Consider the following 19,565-nt stretch of genomic DNA (forward strand, 5'->3'; position numbering starts at 1 on the left):
TAGCAATGTGACAATGAAAGGAGCTAGAAAAAAAATCTCACAATGTCTCTTTGGTTTGCCCTTTGCTGTTTAAACCACTAAGGACATAGCCTACAAGCTTTGAAATGGCCGCCAAAAAATGACATTTTTAAAATTGGTGACCAAAACATGAATATTACCCAAGTAACCACTGATCCTTCTGCTTTCAGTGCAGTTTCATGATGAAATGAGTCTTATGTGTTCCTGCTGTCTATCTGTCTGGTTTATCATCTGTTCATCCATCTGTCACTTTCTATCAAGAACTTTTGGATCCACTGACCAGTTTCAACCAGACCGGAAAGAGAAGCAGAAACCTCATATATTGTTGTCGTTGTCCAAGTGTATGAAAGTCAACATTTGTCTACAGAGACCCATCCAAGTTAGCACTAACACAAAAAGGATTCCTAAACTAAATGGAGTTCTTTTCTAGTTAGGAATGTAATATCATCAGCTTTTGGCATACTAAGGTTTCTTGCATAAACACGACTGCAACTTAAGAGGCAAAAGCAGAGTGTAAGATGCTATTTAATCACCTGTATGAGAGATTGAGCCCTTCTGACCAATGCATGTTGAAAGCTCTGCAAAGACTCTGACTACCTTTTTAGAAAGGCCAAGCTCACAGCACAGGCATTGGAAAAGGAGGGCTGGCCAGTGTTAGCTAAGTGTAATGGTTGGGGGTTGTTTTCCTTAGCTATAGGCTCCAGAAAGCTGAGCTTCTGATCTAAGATAGTCTTCTAGATTTGCTTCTTGGTGGATGGGAGGAGGGTTAGGGTTAGGGTTAGGGTTAGGGTTAGGGTTAGGGTTAGGGTTAGGGTTAGGGTTAGGGTTAGGGTTAGGGTTAGGGTTAGGGTTAGGGTTAGGGTTAGGGTTAGGGTTAGGGTTAGGGTTAGGGTTAGGGTTAGGGTTAGGGTGGGAATGACAGATAAGGGAAGAAACCTGCCTGTGTTGGAAGAATGATTATACTTGTCTAAAGAGAGTAGCTTGGCACTATATTCTTTGAATTGTCAATTTAATATATTTGTGCATAACTGCAGGCTTTCACCAGGTTTCAGGTGATCTCTAGATGACATCACCTCTAATTTAGTCACATCACCTGTAATTTAGGCTCGAGGTCAGGATTTTCATCTCAAAAGGAGAACAAGACATTTATTAGACTGAATAGAATAACAGCCATGTTTCTTCCCTTGCATATAAATGTTCATTAAAACAATTTTTTCTGCCTGCAACACAACCAGTGAAACGCCTTTGGATTTATATCTCTGTCCCCAGCATCCCACCCCCATCATACACTGGCACCCTCCCACAGCAGCTCCCCACGGGGAGGGAAAATACCTCGCTGCAGCTCCTCTGGATCTACCTGCATGATGACTGCAGAGCATGTGGTGACCAGAGAACCAGCTGCTGCTAAGGAGCTTAAACTTTTTGAGTCCTCACTGCACCTTCTTCACTGCTGTACTACTCTAGTCTATCTTTACTCTCCAGCCTGAAGTTTCCATGAAAAGTGAGGCAAAGTGCTTATCTTTGCTTGCTCTTCCTTAAAAAGCAGTTAGAGTTTAATAAGGGAGTCAAAATTTGTAAATGTGACAAGGACAGTCAAGCCAAGCACACAGCAGGAACAGAGAAAATCAGTACAAAAACGCTGCCAAATGTATTTGATAGAAATACTTCAACTAACATTTCAATCTCTCTTAGTTAGGGGGACTAGTTTTAACTAATGTTTGTCTTGAACAGTGCAACATTCATAAAAAAGTATGGCTCAAAAATAAACTAAAACTCGTTCTTAAGAAGTTATTAAAGTAATAAAAAAACAACCACAGCAACATTAAGAAATGCTGAAATCCCTTTCTCCTCTGATGACATGGTCAAAGGGCTTGAGAGTCAGGGCTGAGGCTGGTAAATCTGTTAGGTCACACTAAAAACACATCTTGATAAAGAGTTACAAGCAATTTAGCAGTTAATTTGTCTGACTGCATCATCTAACCATCTACACAAGGGACTGGGAAGGAATTATCATGTCTTCCAAGACCTCTTGCTTTCTGATTTTTCACTGAAAGGTTCTCATTCAAATTTTTTATGCTTATGTTCTAACATGCAAAGTCTAGGCCAAACCTTGACAGGTTTAAGAAGTGTCCAAACTTCATGAAGTTCAACAATGCCAAGTGCAAGGTTCTGCACCTGAGTCAAGGCAATCCCATGCATGAATACAGACTGGAGAAGAATACAGATTGAGAGCAGCTCTGAGGAGAAGGACTTGGGTGTGGTGGTGGACCACAATTTAACATGAGCCATCAATGTGTGCTTGCAGCCCAGAAAGCCAACCATGTCCTGGGCTGCATCAACAGAAACACAAGAGAGGTGGTCACAGGAGGTGATTCTTCCCCTCTGCTCTGCTCTTTTGAGACCCGATCTGGGGTACTGTGTCTGGTTCTGGAGTCCCCAGTGTAAGAAAGACATAGAGCTCTTTGAGTGAGTCCGGAGGAAAGCCACTAAAATAAATGATCAGAGGGCTGGACCACCTCCCCTGTGAAGACAGGCTGAGGAAGTTGGGGTGGTTCAGCCTGGAGAAGAGGAGGGTCTGAAATGACCTTTTAGCAACTTTTCAATATCTGAAGGGGTCTACAAGAAGGCTGGGGTAGGGCTTTTTACACCACTGTGTAGTGAGAAGACAGGGAGAATTGGTTTAAAACTCCAGGAAGGGAGATTTAGGTTACACACTAGGAAAAAGTTCTTTCCTGTGAGGGTGGTGAGACTCTGGCACAGGTTGTCCAAGGAAGGTGTGGCTGCCCCCTCCCTGGGGCACTCTTGGAAGTGTTCAAGGCCAGGTTGGATGGGGTCTTGAGCAACCTGATCTAGTGGAAGATGTCCCTGCCCATACAGGGTGGTTGGAACTAGATGATCTTGAAGGTCTCTTCCAATCCAAACCATTCTATGATTCTAGGTCAGTAAAATGTGCTTCTTTCATGCACTGTTTTTCAATAATTTCAAGTTAATCTGTTAAAGGCTGTCTGGTGGGCTTTCCCTATATTCATAGTCAGCTCCTTTGACTACCTGTAATTGTTTGCAGCAGTTGCAGTGGTTAATCAGTTAAGCCAGTAACGCCTTTCCATTCAGCTATGATTTGAATGAATGAGCAAATGGCTGTTTTGTTCCCATTTTGATTGAAAAAATGACTAGAGCTTCAAATTCTTGACTTTGGAGAAAAGTCAGGCAGAAGTGATTTGGCATATTCACTGGATATGTGGCATTTCTTTCAAAACTTTCCCAATTAAAAAGCTGTCAAAAGGAGTACTCTGTTCTGATGAAGAGAGAGGAGGGGGAGGAGGAGGAACACTCACAGAAAAACAGCCTGATCTTGGGCTGTACCTTAGGAATTGATCCGCACCCCATTTGACACTCCTTCTTTAATGAAGCAATACTGGGTCCATTTTCTTTCCCAGCAAGATGCTGCACATTTGGAGCACGAGCTGACTTTGATGGTTGTGGAGGAAAAATGTAAATGATGGCCAGGTTACATTAGCATATTTCCATGGAAATGTGAGGGACTACAAAACTTCCAAGCTGTAAACTCTTTCTTGCAGCTTCTGTGAGCTGGGTTTCATCTGCTGACCCTGAAACCCTGTCATCCTTCCTGATGCTGTAAGCAGCAGGCAGATCCATCTGAATTTCTATGTTTATTTTTTATGGTATGTGTACATCAATTTGAATGCAAGGGACACAGTAAATATGTGTTACCAGAGGGGATGTGGGCTTACAATAAGCTCTCTCTCAAGTACTGTGCTGCAAAGAAGGGAGCTGTAAGGCTGTAGCATTTATAGTACTTCTAAGGGGGGATTTAATACTCTTACTGGATACAGTTTGCTTAATTGCCATCAGAATCAGTGGTTGGTTTTTGGCTACCCTCAGCTAAGAAGCTAAAGTGCTTTGCTGTGTGTCTCTAGTAAGCACAGGAGAAGAAGGACAAAAAAAAAGTACGTGGTTCGAACTGAAAAGGGAATTTGAGGGGGGGACTATTCAGTTCTGCTGGGGGATAAACAGAAAAGTTTGATTTAATGGAAAAAAAACCAAAACCTGTGGGTTTTTTTAGAATATGCAACCCTTTACATTTTTTTTCTTCTCTTTGATTTGTTATTTGAATCTTTTATTTCAAAATATAGAATATCTGTTCTGTTTTAAAAGACTTTTCTGGTTTTTCACCTAAAATAACTTCCTAAATTTAATGAACATTTTTTCCTTTTTCCTCTTATCATTAAGGAATATCATATGATTATTTTTGATAAGATGACTTTTAGTGTGTCTCTCCACATCAGACCCAAGCAAAATTCATCTTCAGAAAGGGAGAAACTGTGAGCAAAGCCAATGTATTTTCTCTTGTTCTCTTTGTAACATTCTAGAATGGTACAAAAATATTTTGATGACACTGTATACCAGAATCAAATGTGAAGTGCTAAAATTATCCTAATCTAAATGAACTAATTTGATAATGCCCTTTTATCCTCACTATATCACCAAGTGTGAAAAGACCTTTATTTAATTGAATGACACGGGACTTTTGTCTTCACACAATTAAAGACAATGTACTTGGTAGCTAGGATAGAAAAAGGATCAGGCCCAGTGTAGATTTTGTAGATACTTTTAATCTGCATGATTTACCTTACATTTGGAGCACAGTCCATTTACTTACCCAGAAGATCATGTGGTTGTTGTTGTATGTCACCATTATTGTCCTTATAATACTTTAACGTACAGATGGAAACCAAATTATTCTGTCTCTTGTCCAGATTGACAGATGAGAAACTGTTCCTTAATTTTGAAAGAACAGCCTTGATATGTGTCATTATCTAATGGGAGCTGGTGATGGCTTTTTCAGCAGAAAGTGTCAGATTGATGGGTTCAGGCTGATGACCCTTCAGGATAGAGATGCCAGCTCTGGCAGGGCACTGAACACTTACTGGCAAATATTAAAATAGGTAATGACATCTTTTTTTTTTTAAATCCAGAAAAGCCTCAGTGGGATGCATCTGATATCATAGCACAGACTAGATGGCAGCTTGAGCAATTAAGGTATTTTTAATGTGAAGTTTTCAGAAGTTGGTTCAGCTCAGTTTTACACATGCAGCTGCAGTGAACCAGTTCTAACTGTAGCTTGTAAATTCAATCGGTATGCTAAGGTTAATAGATTAATGATTTTCTCATGAATACATTGTGTTGGCAAAGCACATAAGCCAAAGGGCAAGGAGGACGTACCACAGCTGCATAAACAATGGAGATGTTAAGACTTCATTAGTTCTTCCATACTAAATATGTGTGGAAAAGAAAAGTCTTGCTTCAATGATGACAATGGGGGACACATTAAGACCTGCTTTTACATTTGAGAGGAAAGATGACTGCAGAAGAGCATACTGAGATCAGAAAGAGCCCCATGGTAAGGGAAAGTTATAATAAATACACTTTTTAATACAAATATTAAAAATAAAATTTGCAAAAGTTATAGTTAAGGTTTTTAACAATTGCAAAACCTTCCTGGTGAACCCTGTATATTCCTTGATACTTGCAGAAGTTCATAATATTTTACTGAACCAAATCAAAGATCTTACGGTCATCTTCAGTGGAAGTACTTAGAGCAGTGATGAGTATTTTTGAAACATCACCAAAATCCTTTACATAAAAAGGCAGTCCTTCTTTAAAATTACAATTTTTAAAAAATAAGGCAAAACTAGTAAGGAATGTTGTGTTAGATCATTTGATACAACTCCAGAAACAGACAATAATTTACTAGGCTCGGTATTACTGAGTAAACTATAATTGCCTTAGTCCCCACTTAAAGCTGTCTTTCAAATTTATGAATGTATGAAAGAAAAATTAATACATACACAAAATCTTTCTCTGAATTACATTTATATCTGGCCTGAATCTTGATGTTACTCAGTTTTAATTTTCCAGTCATTTATTGCAAGTGCATAGGTAGATAGTACTAATATTTAAGAAAAAATATTAAATATTTCATAGTTGAATTCCAAAGAGATACTTCAACCTACAGACTGCTTCTCCACCACTTCTTTCAACAACACAGTCACAAGTTTAGGGTAGTCTTGCAAAGCATGTCTATGGATATACCAAGATAAAGTTGGGTTGTACCTCTCCTGAAAAAGTCCCATTGGAAGCAGTGTTTTTCAGAAGATGTTTAGGTGAGCTGATGGCAGAATAAATCCTACAGTGTGTTTCCTAGTCTGCACACCTAGGAAAGCCCTAAGAAGGAAATGGCTGCCCTGAGGAGCTCAGATCATCATTCACAGGGGCTGAACGAATTTCAAGCACTTCTTATGCAATGAACAGGCACATCAAGAGGGAAAATGGGTTGCCCAAGAAAGCACTTAGAGATCTACTTGAGTGTAATTTAGCAGCCGAGGTTTTATTAGAGATTGCAACTACAAGGAAGCAGGAATGGAGCATCACGATAAAGAGTGGCTTATGTTGCTAAGAACTGAAAGCACTTGTGGATGGGAAAATCCTGAAAGGCAGGAGCAGAGGCAGTGCTGCCTGGCTGGTGTGGAGCAGCTTTGAAAACTGCATTGTAAAAACTGCTTATCACACACAGATATCTCTGTACTCACTCAACTTGACTCTCTACTCCAAAACAGCAATATCACCCTCAGCTGCAAGGAAATTGTGTCAATGTGAACGGTAGTCTCAGGCTCTTTTTTCTATATCCAACACTACTTAGCAGTAAGCACTTGTCTAGCCTTAGTTATGTTATCCAGTCAAATTGCCTGTGTGCATTATACAGCAGAGATTTGATAGTTTGCACCAGGAGATTAGATCTTTCCTGTAGGATGATTCCCATGCAGTCATAACAAATATGACAAATGGGGGATCCCTTTGCAGGTACAGTTTTCCTTTCATGACTTTTCCACATCCAAATGCATAACAAGGAAACATGTAACCTAAATTGCTAAATACAGTGCTGACTGCAAAACCACTAAGCGTGCAAGTATCAGATTTTTTAATGGAAACTCCTTCAACAGACAAAAATGATGCTTGAGAAAACAAAAAGCCTAAACTGTAAGTTTATCCCATGTAGCAGTAGCCACAGCAACATATTAAGCATATTAAGCATATTATTTCTGCCAGAAGCAGGATCTGAAATCTGTGCTTTCTATGCTGGATGGGAGAAAGTGTTTTAAGAATGAATATGCCCCTTCCCATCACCACGTGAGTTGAATTGCTGTCAATTTTGATGTTTTAACCTGGTTATCCTTCTAAACCTGGTAGGTCACTGATTCGTCTTGCATCTTTATCAGGATTCTCATAATACTTTGTGTTTTTCTTAAAACCTGTTTCCTAGTGTTACAAAATCTTAAACCACAGTTTTCATCTACAATACACATTTTGTCTTTGATATTGTAGAGAAGGGCTGGAAAGTAAGACTTCAATGAATCTCAGGTAGGAAAGTAAGGATAAATTTAAAAAGCTTTAAAATATTTTAAAGCCAGCATCATAATTTTTGAGCAGGAAGTGACTTATGGCTTTTAGTGGCTCAGATTTGTAATTTAAATAACAAAATAAATGATTACAACTGCCGGAAGAAGTGCATAACAAAACAAGGAGTGCTGAGCCTCAAGCAGATGTTCTCATTGCTGGATCTGCCTCCTTCAGAAAAGTGCTCCTCAGCCAAAATGGAATGGGATCAGTTTAAAAAAGAAAAAAAGCCTCAAAATTAGTAAAAGTCAAGTTTCATTGGAAAAATTGCATCTGGAGCAGATGGTTTAACAAAATTTACTGACAACTTAAGCAGAAAAACTCACCACTGACTACATTAACATAAAAGTTAGTTGTACTGGCTTTTCACCTTTGAAGTGCAAAGCCAGAGATGTGCTTGCAGTGTTGAAGTCAAGAATATTCCTGGGGCTTTCAGAGGCTGCTGCCTTCTCAGCATGATTTGATTGATGAGAGTGAGACAGGTAGCAATTGTTATTCTATTGCAAAATTCCTTATCTGTAAGTTTATGGGCAGAACTGGAATTTGATTAATTTCAGGTCATGGAACAAAGACATTTCTTTCCCTTCATTCTGGCTTTTAGAAACATACTTTTCAAAACCAGGCAATTTGACTTGTATGTTCCATTTTTGATTTAGCCAATCCATCCTGATGGCCAGACATTTTATGAAAAACAAGTTTTCCCAAATCTTGTGGTTTCCAGGTCATGGTAACAAATAGCACTAAATAACAACACTAAACACTTCTGGGAGCAGAATGTAGCTATGGACAAGGGCCAGTATAGCAGTGAGAGGAAGTTTTGCAAGGACAATTTAGCTGCAGATAGCATAGAAGATGTCCTTGGAGCAAAGGAAAATAACCAAAACAGGTGCAACAGTAGTTCTTGAAACACAGACTTCTCAGTTCTATGCACACTAAGAAGAGCAGAATAAAGAAGATACAAGAAGGCCAAAGCCTGCAGCCATTGCTCAGCCTAAAATTCCTCGAGTATACTGGATATCTTCCTTCCTCAGAAAGGGAAGACTGAGTCCTACAGTAATGCAGAGCATTTCTCATGTAAACTGAGATGAAGTTAAAGAGAACACACAAGGGTTCCTGGCCAAGTGAGGATTCCCATCTGGATAGTGGCTGTTGTCTCACCCCTGCTCTGGGAAGTTGGCTTTACTTCATGAGCACATGCCTTGCATCTTCCTCAGTCATGTTTCATGAAGGGTGATACTGCTTGAATCTTGAATGACACTGATACCTTCCCTCCCTGCCGAGCAATCATGAATCACATAACTATTTTTGGACAAAGTGAAATTTCCAGGACTGTGAGACAGGCGTTGAAGGTCCCTCTCTCCCCTCCATCATCCTTGCTCCAAAACTGAGCTGAGGAGCAGACTCTGGTATCTTCTGAACACTGATAGTAACTGTAGTGCCCTGGCAGCCCAGATGGTGCAGGAAAAGCCAACAGGTGCCATCTGTGGGGACAGCAAGCACTTACCATGGTCAAAAGTCTGCACACCAAGGAGAAGCCAGACTCCTGTGCTTGCAGTAAAAGGGGAGCTGCAGTGAGTGAGGCCCCATCACAGTGTTAGCTATTTGCTGCATGGCACAGTTTTGTCAACTTAACAGATCAGTGCTGGCCACAGGGTAGCTCAGGATGGGACCAGCATTCTTCTGAAAACTTGTCAAGTACAGTATGGAAATGAAAACTTTTCTGCAAAGTGATGATACTGTAATCCATTATCAAAAAGCACTTTGGTGGCAAGTACTAGAGATAAGGCACCTGCTTGTTATCTGAACCTGAGAGGCACCGGGGAATGACAGGAAAGAGCAGAGAGTCACATACCTTTTTATAATTAAACTGATAATGATTTGATATGGAATTAATGTTTGGAAGCAAGCTGTGTGGCTAGGGAAGCACTTCAGAATTCACACCATCAAGTATTTGATTGCTGTAGAGGAGCCTGCTTTTTTGGCATGCAACATATAGGTGGTGTATAAAGAAATACAGAACAGTTTGACCTTGAAGCAATTAATCTCTCCTGAAGCACGCGGGTTTTGAATGGACAAAAACATAATTAGAGTTTTTAAATTACACAAGGCGTGCTCAATCTTTCTATCAGTGTATGGCTGGGGAAAAAAAACGTGGAAAGGATCTCTGGGGTAGAGGAAAATGCCTCTACTTTCTAGAAAAATCATCTCCCATGTTTGGGAAGAAGGGGGATCTCTAAATCTCAGCTCTGCTCAGTCTATTGCATTTGATATGAAAGACCAGACATGAATAAGGAGGAAATTACAACAGTGATTTATTCTTGCATCATCTAGCACAGATTTAGCAAAAGAAGAGTCAGATATCAGCCATAGTACCCCAGTTGAATTTATAGAAAGATATGGAATTAGAATTTTTAGCTTTTCCAGAAAACTTTTCTATCCATGGTACTTAACAAAAGGAAATACAAAAAAAAAAAATAAAAAATCTCACATAGAATCATAAAATCACAGAAAGGATTGGGTAGGAAGGGACCTTAAATATCATCTAGTTCCAACCCCTCTGGTATATGTAGGGATAAAACTATTTGTCTTGTTTAGAAACCAGTGTCATTTAGAATTGTATAAATAGTACAATAATTAACAATGAAAGGAGTGTCCTGTCATAAACCTAACATAGAAAAACTCCAAGAGTTCATTATCTTCTTAGATATCCACATAGCTGAGGTCTAAGTGGAATGTTACGAATATAGAGAAGAAAACAAGGCCAGAATTGTACCCTCACCTGTCATAGAGAAACTGGTGAAAAAACGCTTGTCTATATGAATTTGAGTTCACCTGAGGTCTATATTAGATAATAATGAAAGAAAAATCCTCACCACTTACAGGAATTTTTTTTCCTCTCCCCTTTAGAATAAGCTGGCTATTCATTTTTTGTTTTGGATACTTTTAGTAAGTGTTACAATTAAGATAGAAATGGAATGCAAATTCTAACTGTTCTTTCAGCAGCTTACAACTCTTCAAACGATTTATTACTTCTTTAAAGGACAGGGTCAGGTACTTCTGCATTTAAATTGCAGAGGTTTGGGTTTTTTTAATAAATTCTAATCCAACAAAGGATTTAATCTGATTTATCAGCACCAAATTCAGACCTAATATAAGTGACAACTGTGTTTTATACCAGAGACATAACTGGCTTGGCTTGATTTCAAATGTACGTTTAAAAGACCATAAATGCTAAGATTGAAACCAGGATATTACAGATATATAAATATTAATTGAAATCAATAGATTCAGATTAATTTGCATCAAATCAAGATCCAGACCATACTCTGAAAAACCATAAAATGGAAAATAAATAGTTGCCAAAATTTTTTTCTCAGAACTTTCTCTCGGAGTATTCACACTACCTGAACACTTTTAATTTAAACATTCACTGGAGGATGTTGTAGGTAAGCACTCATAATAAACAGTGGGTACTTCCCTGAGGGCCATGATAATTTGCATAATGTGCTAGCTATTTATTTTCCAGTGTTATGGTGACAGCAAACTGTTACAGTACAGCTAGTTCTAATGAGACATTTCATAAATGTCTTTTCCTAATGGGAGATCTTGTTTAGGTTCTGAGTTTCAGAGGTTAAAATAATCCAGCATCAACCGTATAGTCACTGCTGTAACATATAAATCCTTTTTCTTTAATTAACTTTTGTATGTGGTGATCTATTTATAGATGAAGAGATGGAGAGCCCCACAGCTGGAACAGATGTGGCTGTTATTGGAGGTAAGTAGCAGACCATACTAAGCAGCACCATTAGAATTAAAACAGCATATTGGTTGATTTCTCACATTTTGCAAAACCCCTGCTTTGCTGACAAGACAACAGGAGCTTCACAATTAGAGTTAATTAGGCCAGAGGGAAATCTGCTTGCAGAGGAGCTATTGGCAAGATAATGAGGTGAGATAATGAGCATAAACCATATAGTGAGCAGTACCACCTCCACCCATTCTTCATTTAAGGACAAAATACCCAACAGTCCAGCAGCAAAATCAGCCTCTGGTATTCATTGTTCACTGGGCCAAGACTGTTGTTTAATGCAGAATAGATGTAGTACCTTTGATTTGAGCCATGCAAGCTCATACCAGCTGACCCTCTATTTTTACAGAATCCAGCATCGTGCATTTCCTGGTGTTCCATTAAAGCTCCCCCATGCATTTAAACTAAATACAGCTGTCAGAATAAATGAGAAAAGCTATGTTCACAGAGAGAACCTGTCTTTTTATTTTTATTGTGTTTGTTCATTTCCATGCTAACGCACTAATTTCAGTCACTCACAAGGGGGTACACCAATCATTAGTGCAAATTGGTGAGGTTCTGCTATATTTCCCTCAGGTCCCATCTCTTGTAACTTTAATTTCAGCTTTCTATGAGCAAGTAGCAGGTAAATTGATTTGTACTTAGTCCCCTAGGCTTATTAATATTGTGCTACATCCAAAGCCTATTAAAGCCTCTTGTGTCAAGGGATACCATTGAGGTCCTAAAAATTGATGAACCCCCACTGCAATGATGATTTAATTGTAAACCTAAAGTTCTTTGTATAAGCAATTTCATTTCCGGTAGTAGTAGCTTCACTTTCCAGAACCAGGCACCATAAAATCTGCAGGATAACATTGCAGGCATATTTTTTAAGGAGTTATTTTTATTTACCCTGCTAATATTCTGTCCTTTCCCCAATTTTCATTCCAATAGGATACCCCCACTCAGTTTAATTATGCTGATAAATTAAAATTTTGGTGATACCCACTCCTGGCACCTATCTTAAATGCAGCAGACAGAAGGAACAGTGTTATACCCCCCTTATTGTCTCTGCACAGTAACAGGCATTTCCAGGAAGCAATTCATCTGACCAAATGTAGGAATTCAGTTCTAGAAGAGGAATCACCTCTGGATACACCATCCACTGCCAGTAGAGAAACCCAAAGGGAGTAACTCAGATGGAGCTTCCTGAACTGTAGATGCCTACAATGAGTCAGATTCATTCCTACCTATTGCATCTTCATAGCAGCTTCATGCTCCATATAAGGGATTTTTTCTAAAAAAGTCTTGTTCTGTGTATTTCTTCAATGTTTGGTTTAATCCTGGAATCACATGAATACAGAATCAGCTCAGTGTCACATACTCGGCAGACCCTCAGCTAAAGAGTTTCTGAACATTTGTATCCAAAAAGTGTTTAAAAAAGTAAAAAACACACAAGTGGATGTGTCACAAGTACGTGTCACATGTAACACAAACACACAAGTAAATGTGTCACTTATTTTAAGGATTATCAAGTGAACAATTTTGTCTGCAGGGAAGGGGATAAAGCTTGTAACTTTTTAACAGTGGACTTGTCAGGTGTACCTCTCTTTTACAGGTTTCTACCTTCTATGGTAGAAAAGCAAAAAAAGTAATGAGCTCCGAGAAGCAAGGACACACAGTGTTCTCTGTATGACTACCCCTGGAACTTGAGCTCACTTCCCTTCATTAGGAGTCCTTCCCTTCACCATTTAGTCCTCTGAATGTTTGGTTACCTAAAGAAATTTTTGTCCAGTCAGCACATTGATAGTAATTAGCCTTAGTCCAGGAGATAGGAAAGACCTACCCAGAATCCCTTCATCCTCCCAGGTGTTATTTCTACATTCATTACATTCAGACTTTCTTAATTAGAGCACAGCATGAAATGGCATCTTGCAAATGCAGAGCAATTCTGCAGTCACACAACTCCTGTTCTTTGTTGGATGTCTCCTAAGATACAACAATGTCCTGCACTCCTGAAATTGAGCTCACTCTTGGAGGTAGGGTCAGGTTGCCTGCAAACTCCCCTAGGTATATGTTACCAGAAGGATGAACGAAACCTGCTGGTTTTCCTTTATGTCCTCTGATTTCTCCTCATTTTGCAACAAACTTTTAGCTCCAATAAGTTCAACCAAACAAGCCACAATTTGAAAGAAAGCCAGTGAGGCTTTGACCTGTATTCCTGCAGTATCTGTATCCCACCTGTTTTATTTGCAATGTCAGACTCCATTCTGCCCCTGGCCGCCATAAGAGGCGAGCATTGTACGATACACAGATTTTTTCCTACCAAGGAATTAAAGTTGTGATGCATGGCTGTGAGATACTGCTCATATTTTACTACTGACAATACATTTAAGTGGTCTCTTTCCTCTAGGTGTGATTGCTGCAGTGGTATTTGTTCTCATTTGCCTGCTGGTGGTGATGGTCCGGTACATGTACAGGCACAAGGGCACCTACCACACCAACGAGGCAAAAGGAACCGAGTTTGCCGAAAGCGCAGATGCCGCTTTGAAAAATGACCCTGCTCTCCAGGAAGCAGTGGATGAGAGCAAAAAGGAATATTTCATCTGAAAAGCAAGGATTTCCGTGGAGACTTCCCCAGGGGAATCAGTCTGAAATGCTACATCAACAGAAGCGCTAAGAGATGGATAATATGAGAACACAGGCAAGCATCCTGATTGAAAAGTATCTCTTTACTTTTTTATGTCACTGAGTTGTTGCTTTTCCTCTTCTGGTGAAGAACTAAATGCCAGATACTTGCCTGTTGATTTTATTAGCAACACAGCTGGTCACAGTTGAAATCAATATCAGATAAGAAGAAACAAAATCTCAGTATGAGTGATACACCAAAACCAGATAAAGATAGCAAATGTCAAGTCTTGACATTTGGTGAAAATAGCAGATGCCAATGGAAAACATCCTCTTAGAGTTAATGATGCATCCTGTGATGATATGATACAGAAGCACCTGAAATTGAATTTCAAATGGTCACAGAACAAACATTAAAGTAGACAAAGCTGCTGTATCTGGAACAAAAATAGCTTTGTAGCCCAGATATCCACCCCCTTTAATGTGCAGTTTTATTGGCACAGGGAAGTTTGTTTTGGGATTTAGATTGGGATTTTTTTATGTTTGGGTTGGTTTTTTTAGTTTTGTATATATAACAGTCAAAAACACTTCAAAGAGATGAAACTGTTGGAGAACACGGAAAATGTAAGGAAGAAGGATTTATTTCTAACTTGCTCGTCATGTCAGCTTGAGAACTATAAAACGTTGAAATTTGCAGTGTAGTATATAATAAGCAGTAGATTTACAAATATGATTCCAATTAGATGGTAGGTTCTCTGAATGCATGCATAAGTACATAGGTATTAAAAGGTAAAGCATCTTGGCATCTTGGTTTGAACAGGCCTTTTGAAACAATGGAACTCAGCTAGATTTTTTTCATAGAAGATACTTTTGCCTGAGTATTTATTTATTTATTTTGCATTGGAAAATTCTCTTGAACACCTGCCAGCAGGATTTTGGATTTTTGCAGGGAGAGGAATTTAGTTCTGGTGCAGATATCAATAAATCTTTGAAAAATGCAACCATAAGACTACCACTGTAAAGAAGCTTTTTCATCTGCATCCCACTGGCTTGTATTGATGTCTCCCTCTGTATGGCTTCTTTATATCCTTTGCATTGTGCTTAGTAAGAGAATTATACCGACCATCAATGCTTTATTATAAATAAATTAGTCATGAAAAGATCTTATTCCTTGCCTAAAAATCAACAGTGATGAGTTTCTTTACACCAGTAAGTTGGTTTTGTTAACTGAAACCCCCAGTTAGCTCCAGAAATAGGTCAATTGTTCTTTGCACCTTCTCGATCCCAGCTGCAATGGTGCCCTGGACTACTGAAAGCAGAGGAGGAGAAATACACAACAACAATTAAGACACTGATGAGCAAAGCTCAACTGGTAAATTTTTTCTGTGTTTTGATCTATATGTGTGTGTACAGTCATCTACAATTGTACTTTGAAGACATTGTTGCTGATCAGTTGAGCTCACATTTGGGTTTCAAAAACTCCTGGACTCCAGTAGCCATTATCAACACTGGCCATAAAAATGCTTCAAGACTGATGTGAACAAGAAAAGACTCTGAGGACCCAAGCAAAGAAATGGATATTTCTCTATTTTCAATCACAGTCTCAGTCTTGTCTCCGTTCCCGAAGGAGATGGACTCTGAGTTATTATTAGAATCCCAATAGCTCTGATTTTGAATATCAAATCCCTGCATGTTTGCATTTTAACCAAAAAGTATAAAAAATGTGCCAATTTACTAAATGCTTAAGATATTTTTGTAACATACCATTGCACAACCACATTGTATTCTGTGGCTAATGAAGTATAAAATGCACAAACTCCAGTATTAGCAGAGTTCAAATATTTTGATATTATGCATCTATTTCTTTTCTAAGATATATTACTATTATAACTTTGTTATTACTCTTGGAAAATTAATTTTGTTTTATTTTTCTAGGACAAGTGTTGGAAAAATTCACTAGTCTTATCTGTAAGACTGGGTTGATAAAACTTAAATCCCTTGACACTCCAGTTCAATAAAAATGTAAAGATTTCCTCTGAGGATAGGAACCTAGGAACACCAAAAAACTTTCCTCCAGTGCTAGCAGGACCTGAGCCCTTCTGTCCCCCTAAGACTGGCTGTTAAAGAGAATTGACTTTGGAGGAAGGTGTAAGTGACATGGAGAATAAATTCCTGCCTCCCTCCTCGGTCATGAAATTGTTTTTTTTAACTTGAGCCTACTGATTATAATTAGACAACTGTGTCATATCTGATACACAGGACAGCCTGAATTAATGTCTCTTTTGGGGTATGCGTGAGTATTTTTAATTATGAGATGGACTAAGACAGACTAACTGCCCACAGTGGAATTACAGAGGCCAGATTTTTTTGGTGATACAACGTGCATTCAGTGGAGCTCAGCCAATTCTTTACCAGTTCAGTCAGCACCAGACTTGGTGTCATTCCCCCAAATCTGAACTGAATGCTACCACTAGTCTTTGACTACATCCTTTCTTAATAGCTTAATTAAATCCCATTTCCCTTGATCATCTAGACTGACAAACATCCCAAGCATATGGCAACAGCTTCCCTGTTGGTAATGAGCCACCCTGAATATTTGCAGAGCAGTGACTGAACAGAGAGAAGATGCAGTTTGAGGAGATTTTCAGTGCATTTGTTTTTTTCAGGACAAATTTTGTTCTGTAATGAAGAAAGCTCATGACATCTGATGACTGGCAGACTCTACTGGCCTGATCCTGCTATTTTTTTCATTCAGACAATAACTCCACTGTCTTGAGTTATTCAATTTGGTCATAGAAAGACTGCATTACAAACTTCATCTAACTTTTAGGACTAATTAGCAAAACGTCCTTGTGCAAGCAACATGCTGTGCTCAAACAAACATTCAGTACAAGACCGAGACATCTCAGTTGGCAGCCTTAGCTTTTCATCACCGATGATCAAATGATTTTTACAATTTGCTTCCTAAATGGGAGAATTAAGGGAACTATGTACTTTTATCCCCAGTCCCTCCACAGCTGTGGCCTGTTGTCCTGCAGCTCTCTGGTGCCCCATTTGCCCAGCAGGGAATGCCATTCTTGTCTGCAGTCCCTCAGGCTCCCCAGCTGGGTTGCCACTGCCTCCCCTATGGCAAAGGATTGGACACTTCTGTATGTATTTATTTATTTTTATAAGTCACTCTCTGCCTTTTACAAAAGTTTTAGTTTTGGACTTGCCATCCTGTGTCGAATTTGATCAAATCTGACTGACCTGACCTGAGATTGATTTACAGAGTAATCATATATGCCACATTTTCACAGAAAAAAAGGGCACTGCAAGCTCTCTGATTAGTTAAACTTAATACCATAAATCTCTAATGTTCACTAAATCAAGGGACCAGAATGACAATCCCTCAAGCAACATGGTTTTTTCCTGATGCCTTAATGCCCTGTGAAAGCCTGTTGAATCCTATTTTGCACAGTAAGCCATTGGCCTTCTTTGGAAGCATTAGTAATTTTCAATGACATGCAGGAAAGGTGGACATAAAAACGACCAATATTTTCTTCAGTTTGAAGAGAGAGGATAAACTTGATCTTGTAGGAACATGAAGTATTTTTTAAGAATATATGGAAATGATACATGTTAGCAATAATATTTCTGACTGCATTGGTGAGCTTTAAGTGTGGGTTCATGGGGCTTCCAAATTCTCTTCCTGAAAAAAAAATAAGTAATCATTGTTTTCAAAAGGAAATTCATCTCCTCTTAAACCATCTCTTCTTGTCAAGCATTGAAAACAAGCTTCAAAGATTCAGTATTCTACCATTCCGCCTTAACATCTGCAAAAACATTTCTTCTGATTTTTGGAGGACACATGTACAGTCCTCCACTGCACAGAAAATTACTGTTTACCAGTGTTTACCCTGCAGCAGCACTCTAGCTCAGGAGAGTGATTCTGTCCAAAACCAGTCAGTCCTAAATGGCCTTCTAGCCACCCATTCCTAGACCAAGTGTGCATTTTTTTCTGAGGCTTGGCCTCTACAATTTCATGTTTTCCTGATGCTGAACATGCCATTCCACATTAATGCAGTCTTTAGGAGTATTTGGTCAGCTGACAGTCAAAATAACTATATATATACTTTGGAGTTGTTTTCTTTTTGGAACAACAGGACCAAATCCCTTTGGGGGACTATTTACAGTAGCATCATAGGATCCCAGAGAACATGGGCATTGATTTTTATCTATAATCAAATCTAGGGATCTTTGGGGGGACACCAGAATAGAAAAATAAAAAAGCCTGGTTCCTTTCAGCAAGGAAAGCAGACAAGGTGCTGAAACATTTATGGCTGCAGGATAAGTAGGGTAGCACCATCAACTACAGACTGCAAGGATTCCTCACAGAATAGAGCAAAAGTTGAGACAAGATGTAAATCAGTAAAAAGATACAGAGGGGGAGACAGTAATTAGATGCCAGTAGAGATGGAGAGCAGTTTTTCATCAAACAAAATAGATATTGCCATTTGGAGAAATCAAAGTGTATTTACTGAAGGTAACTGCTGACAACAAATTTCTTTGAATTACATGAGTCGTTTGAATTCCTTGCATGTGCCAGTCCAATCAAAAACCACTGGTAAGCACACACTAAAAGAGTACTCCCGTTAAATGTATTAAGAGCTGTTTATTGCATTTTTCTAAAATCTCTCAGTTCTTCAGTTAAGAAAGCTTTGTGGGTTTAGAAAATGCAGAAACTTCACAGCAGCAAATCAGATAAGACCAAAAGCTGAAGAACTCTTGATGTCTGGAAAATCAGGTAGTTAACAAAGGAAGTTAATGATATGAAAGAAAAAACATATACAGTGAGTAAAAAATTCAGCTATATTACAAAAAGATGAAATGTTTGTAGAAGTAGATGCCCTTTTCTATTTCAAGAAGGTAAAGTTGTCAGTGACTGGAAATAAGAATTTCTCATTCTACAAAATGGTTTCCTGTGTGGTGGGATAAAATCCCACTGAATTCAATGGGACTAGAATTTCACTGACTGCATTTATCCTTCCTGCAAAAAATTGGTATCCCATCCATGTCACAAAGAAACACACTGAAGTAGAAATATGTGATGGTGTTTTAGCATAGCCTCGTGTCTTCATTTTTCTATTGTTTCAAACCCTATGTATGAGGGAAAGTACCTGATAGGTTGTATTGAAGTCTATTTTAACATCAGTATTGCTATGACAAGGAGAGAGAGTGCAGAGCATTCACAGTTTACTGCTGATTATATGTTAAAGCTGACTACAATGTTTGTATTTACCAAAGCTATTAATACACTGCTGGTGTAAATCTACTATATTTTGAATGACAAAAAAAAACAAAAAACAAAAAAAACCTTAAAATATGAAGAAACAAATAACTTTATAATTAAAGTTGTCATTTTCAGCATTTAAAAGAGTGTTCTCATATTTTGTTCTCACAAGAAAACAGATCAAAAGGAATAGTATGCCATAATTTTTCTTAATAGAGCATGCAAACCCTAAAAGATACACTGCTGGTATTTGCCTTAAAAAACCAAGAGAATCTTTTGATAGATCTAGGAAGGAGTCAAAGTTCAAATAAGAAATGAAACAGCAATTCCTTCTGAAGGGACCCTGTTGATGCTAGTGTGGACCTGTATACTCCTTTATTATTT

The 19,565-nt window shown here is 38.6% G+C and overlaps 1 protein-coding gene across 2 annotated transcripts in view; it reads left to right on the forward strand.

The window, feature by feature from the left end:
• The window catches only part of GYPC (glycophorin C (Gerbich blood group)), a 57,766-nt gene extending 38,441 nt beyond the window's left edge, over positions 1-19,325 (forward strand). For both annotated transcript variants that reach the window (XM_071746788.1, XM_071746789.1), the window contains 2 exons: positions 11,219-11,269; positions 13,695-19,325. In XM_071746788.1, coding sequence (XP_071602889.1) covers positions 11,219-11,269; positions 13,695-13,891 — 248 coding nt within the window. In that variant the 3' untranslated portion in view covers positions 13,892-19,325. The remainder of the gene's footprint in view (positions 1-11,218; positions 11,270-13,694) is intronic.
• The last annotated feature ends 240 nt before the right edge of the window (positions 19,326-19,565 follow it).

This window comes from Heliangelus exortis, chromosome 6 (assembly GCF_036169615.1).
Source record: "Heliangelus exortis chromosome 6, bHelExo1.hap1, whole genome shotgun sequence".
In the NCBI taxonomy this organism is placed as follows: Eukaryota; Metazoa; Chordata; class Aves; order Apodiformes; family Trochilidae; genus Heliangelus; species Heliangelus exortis.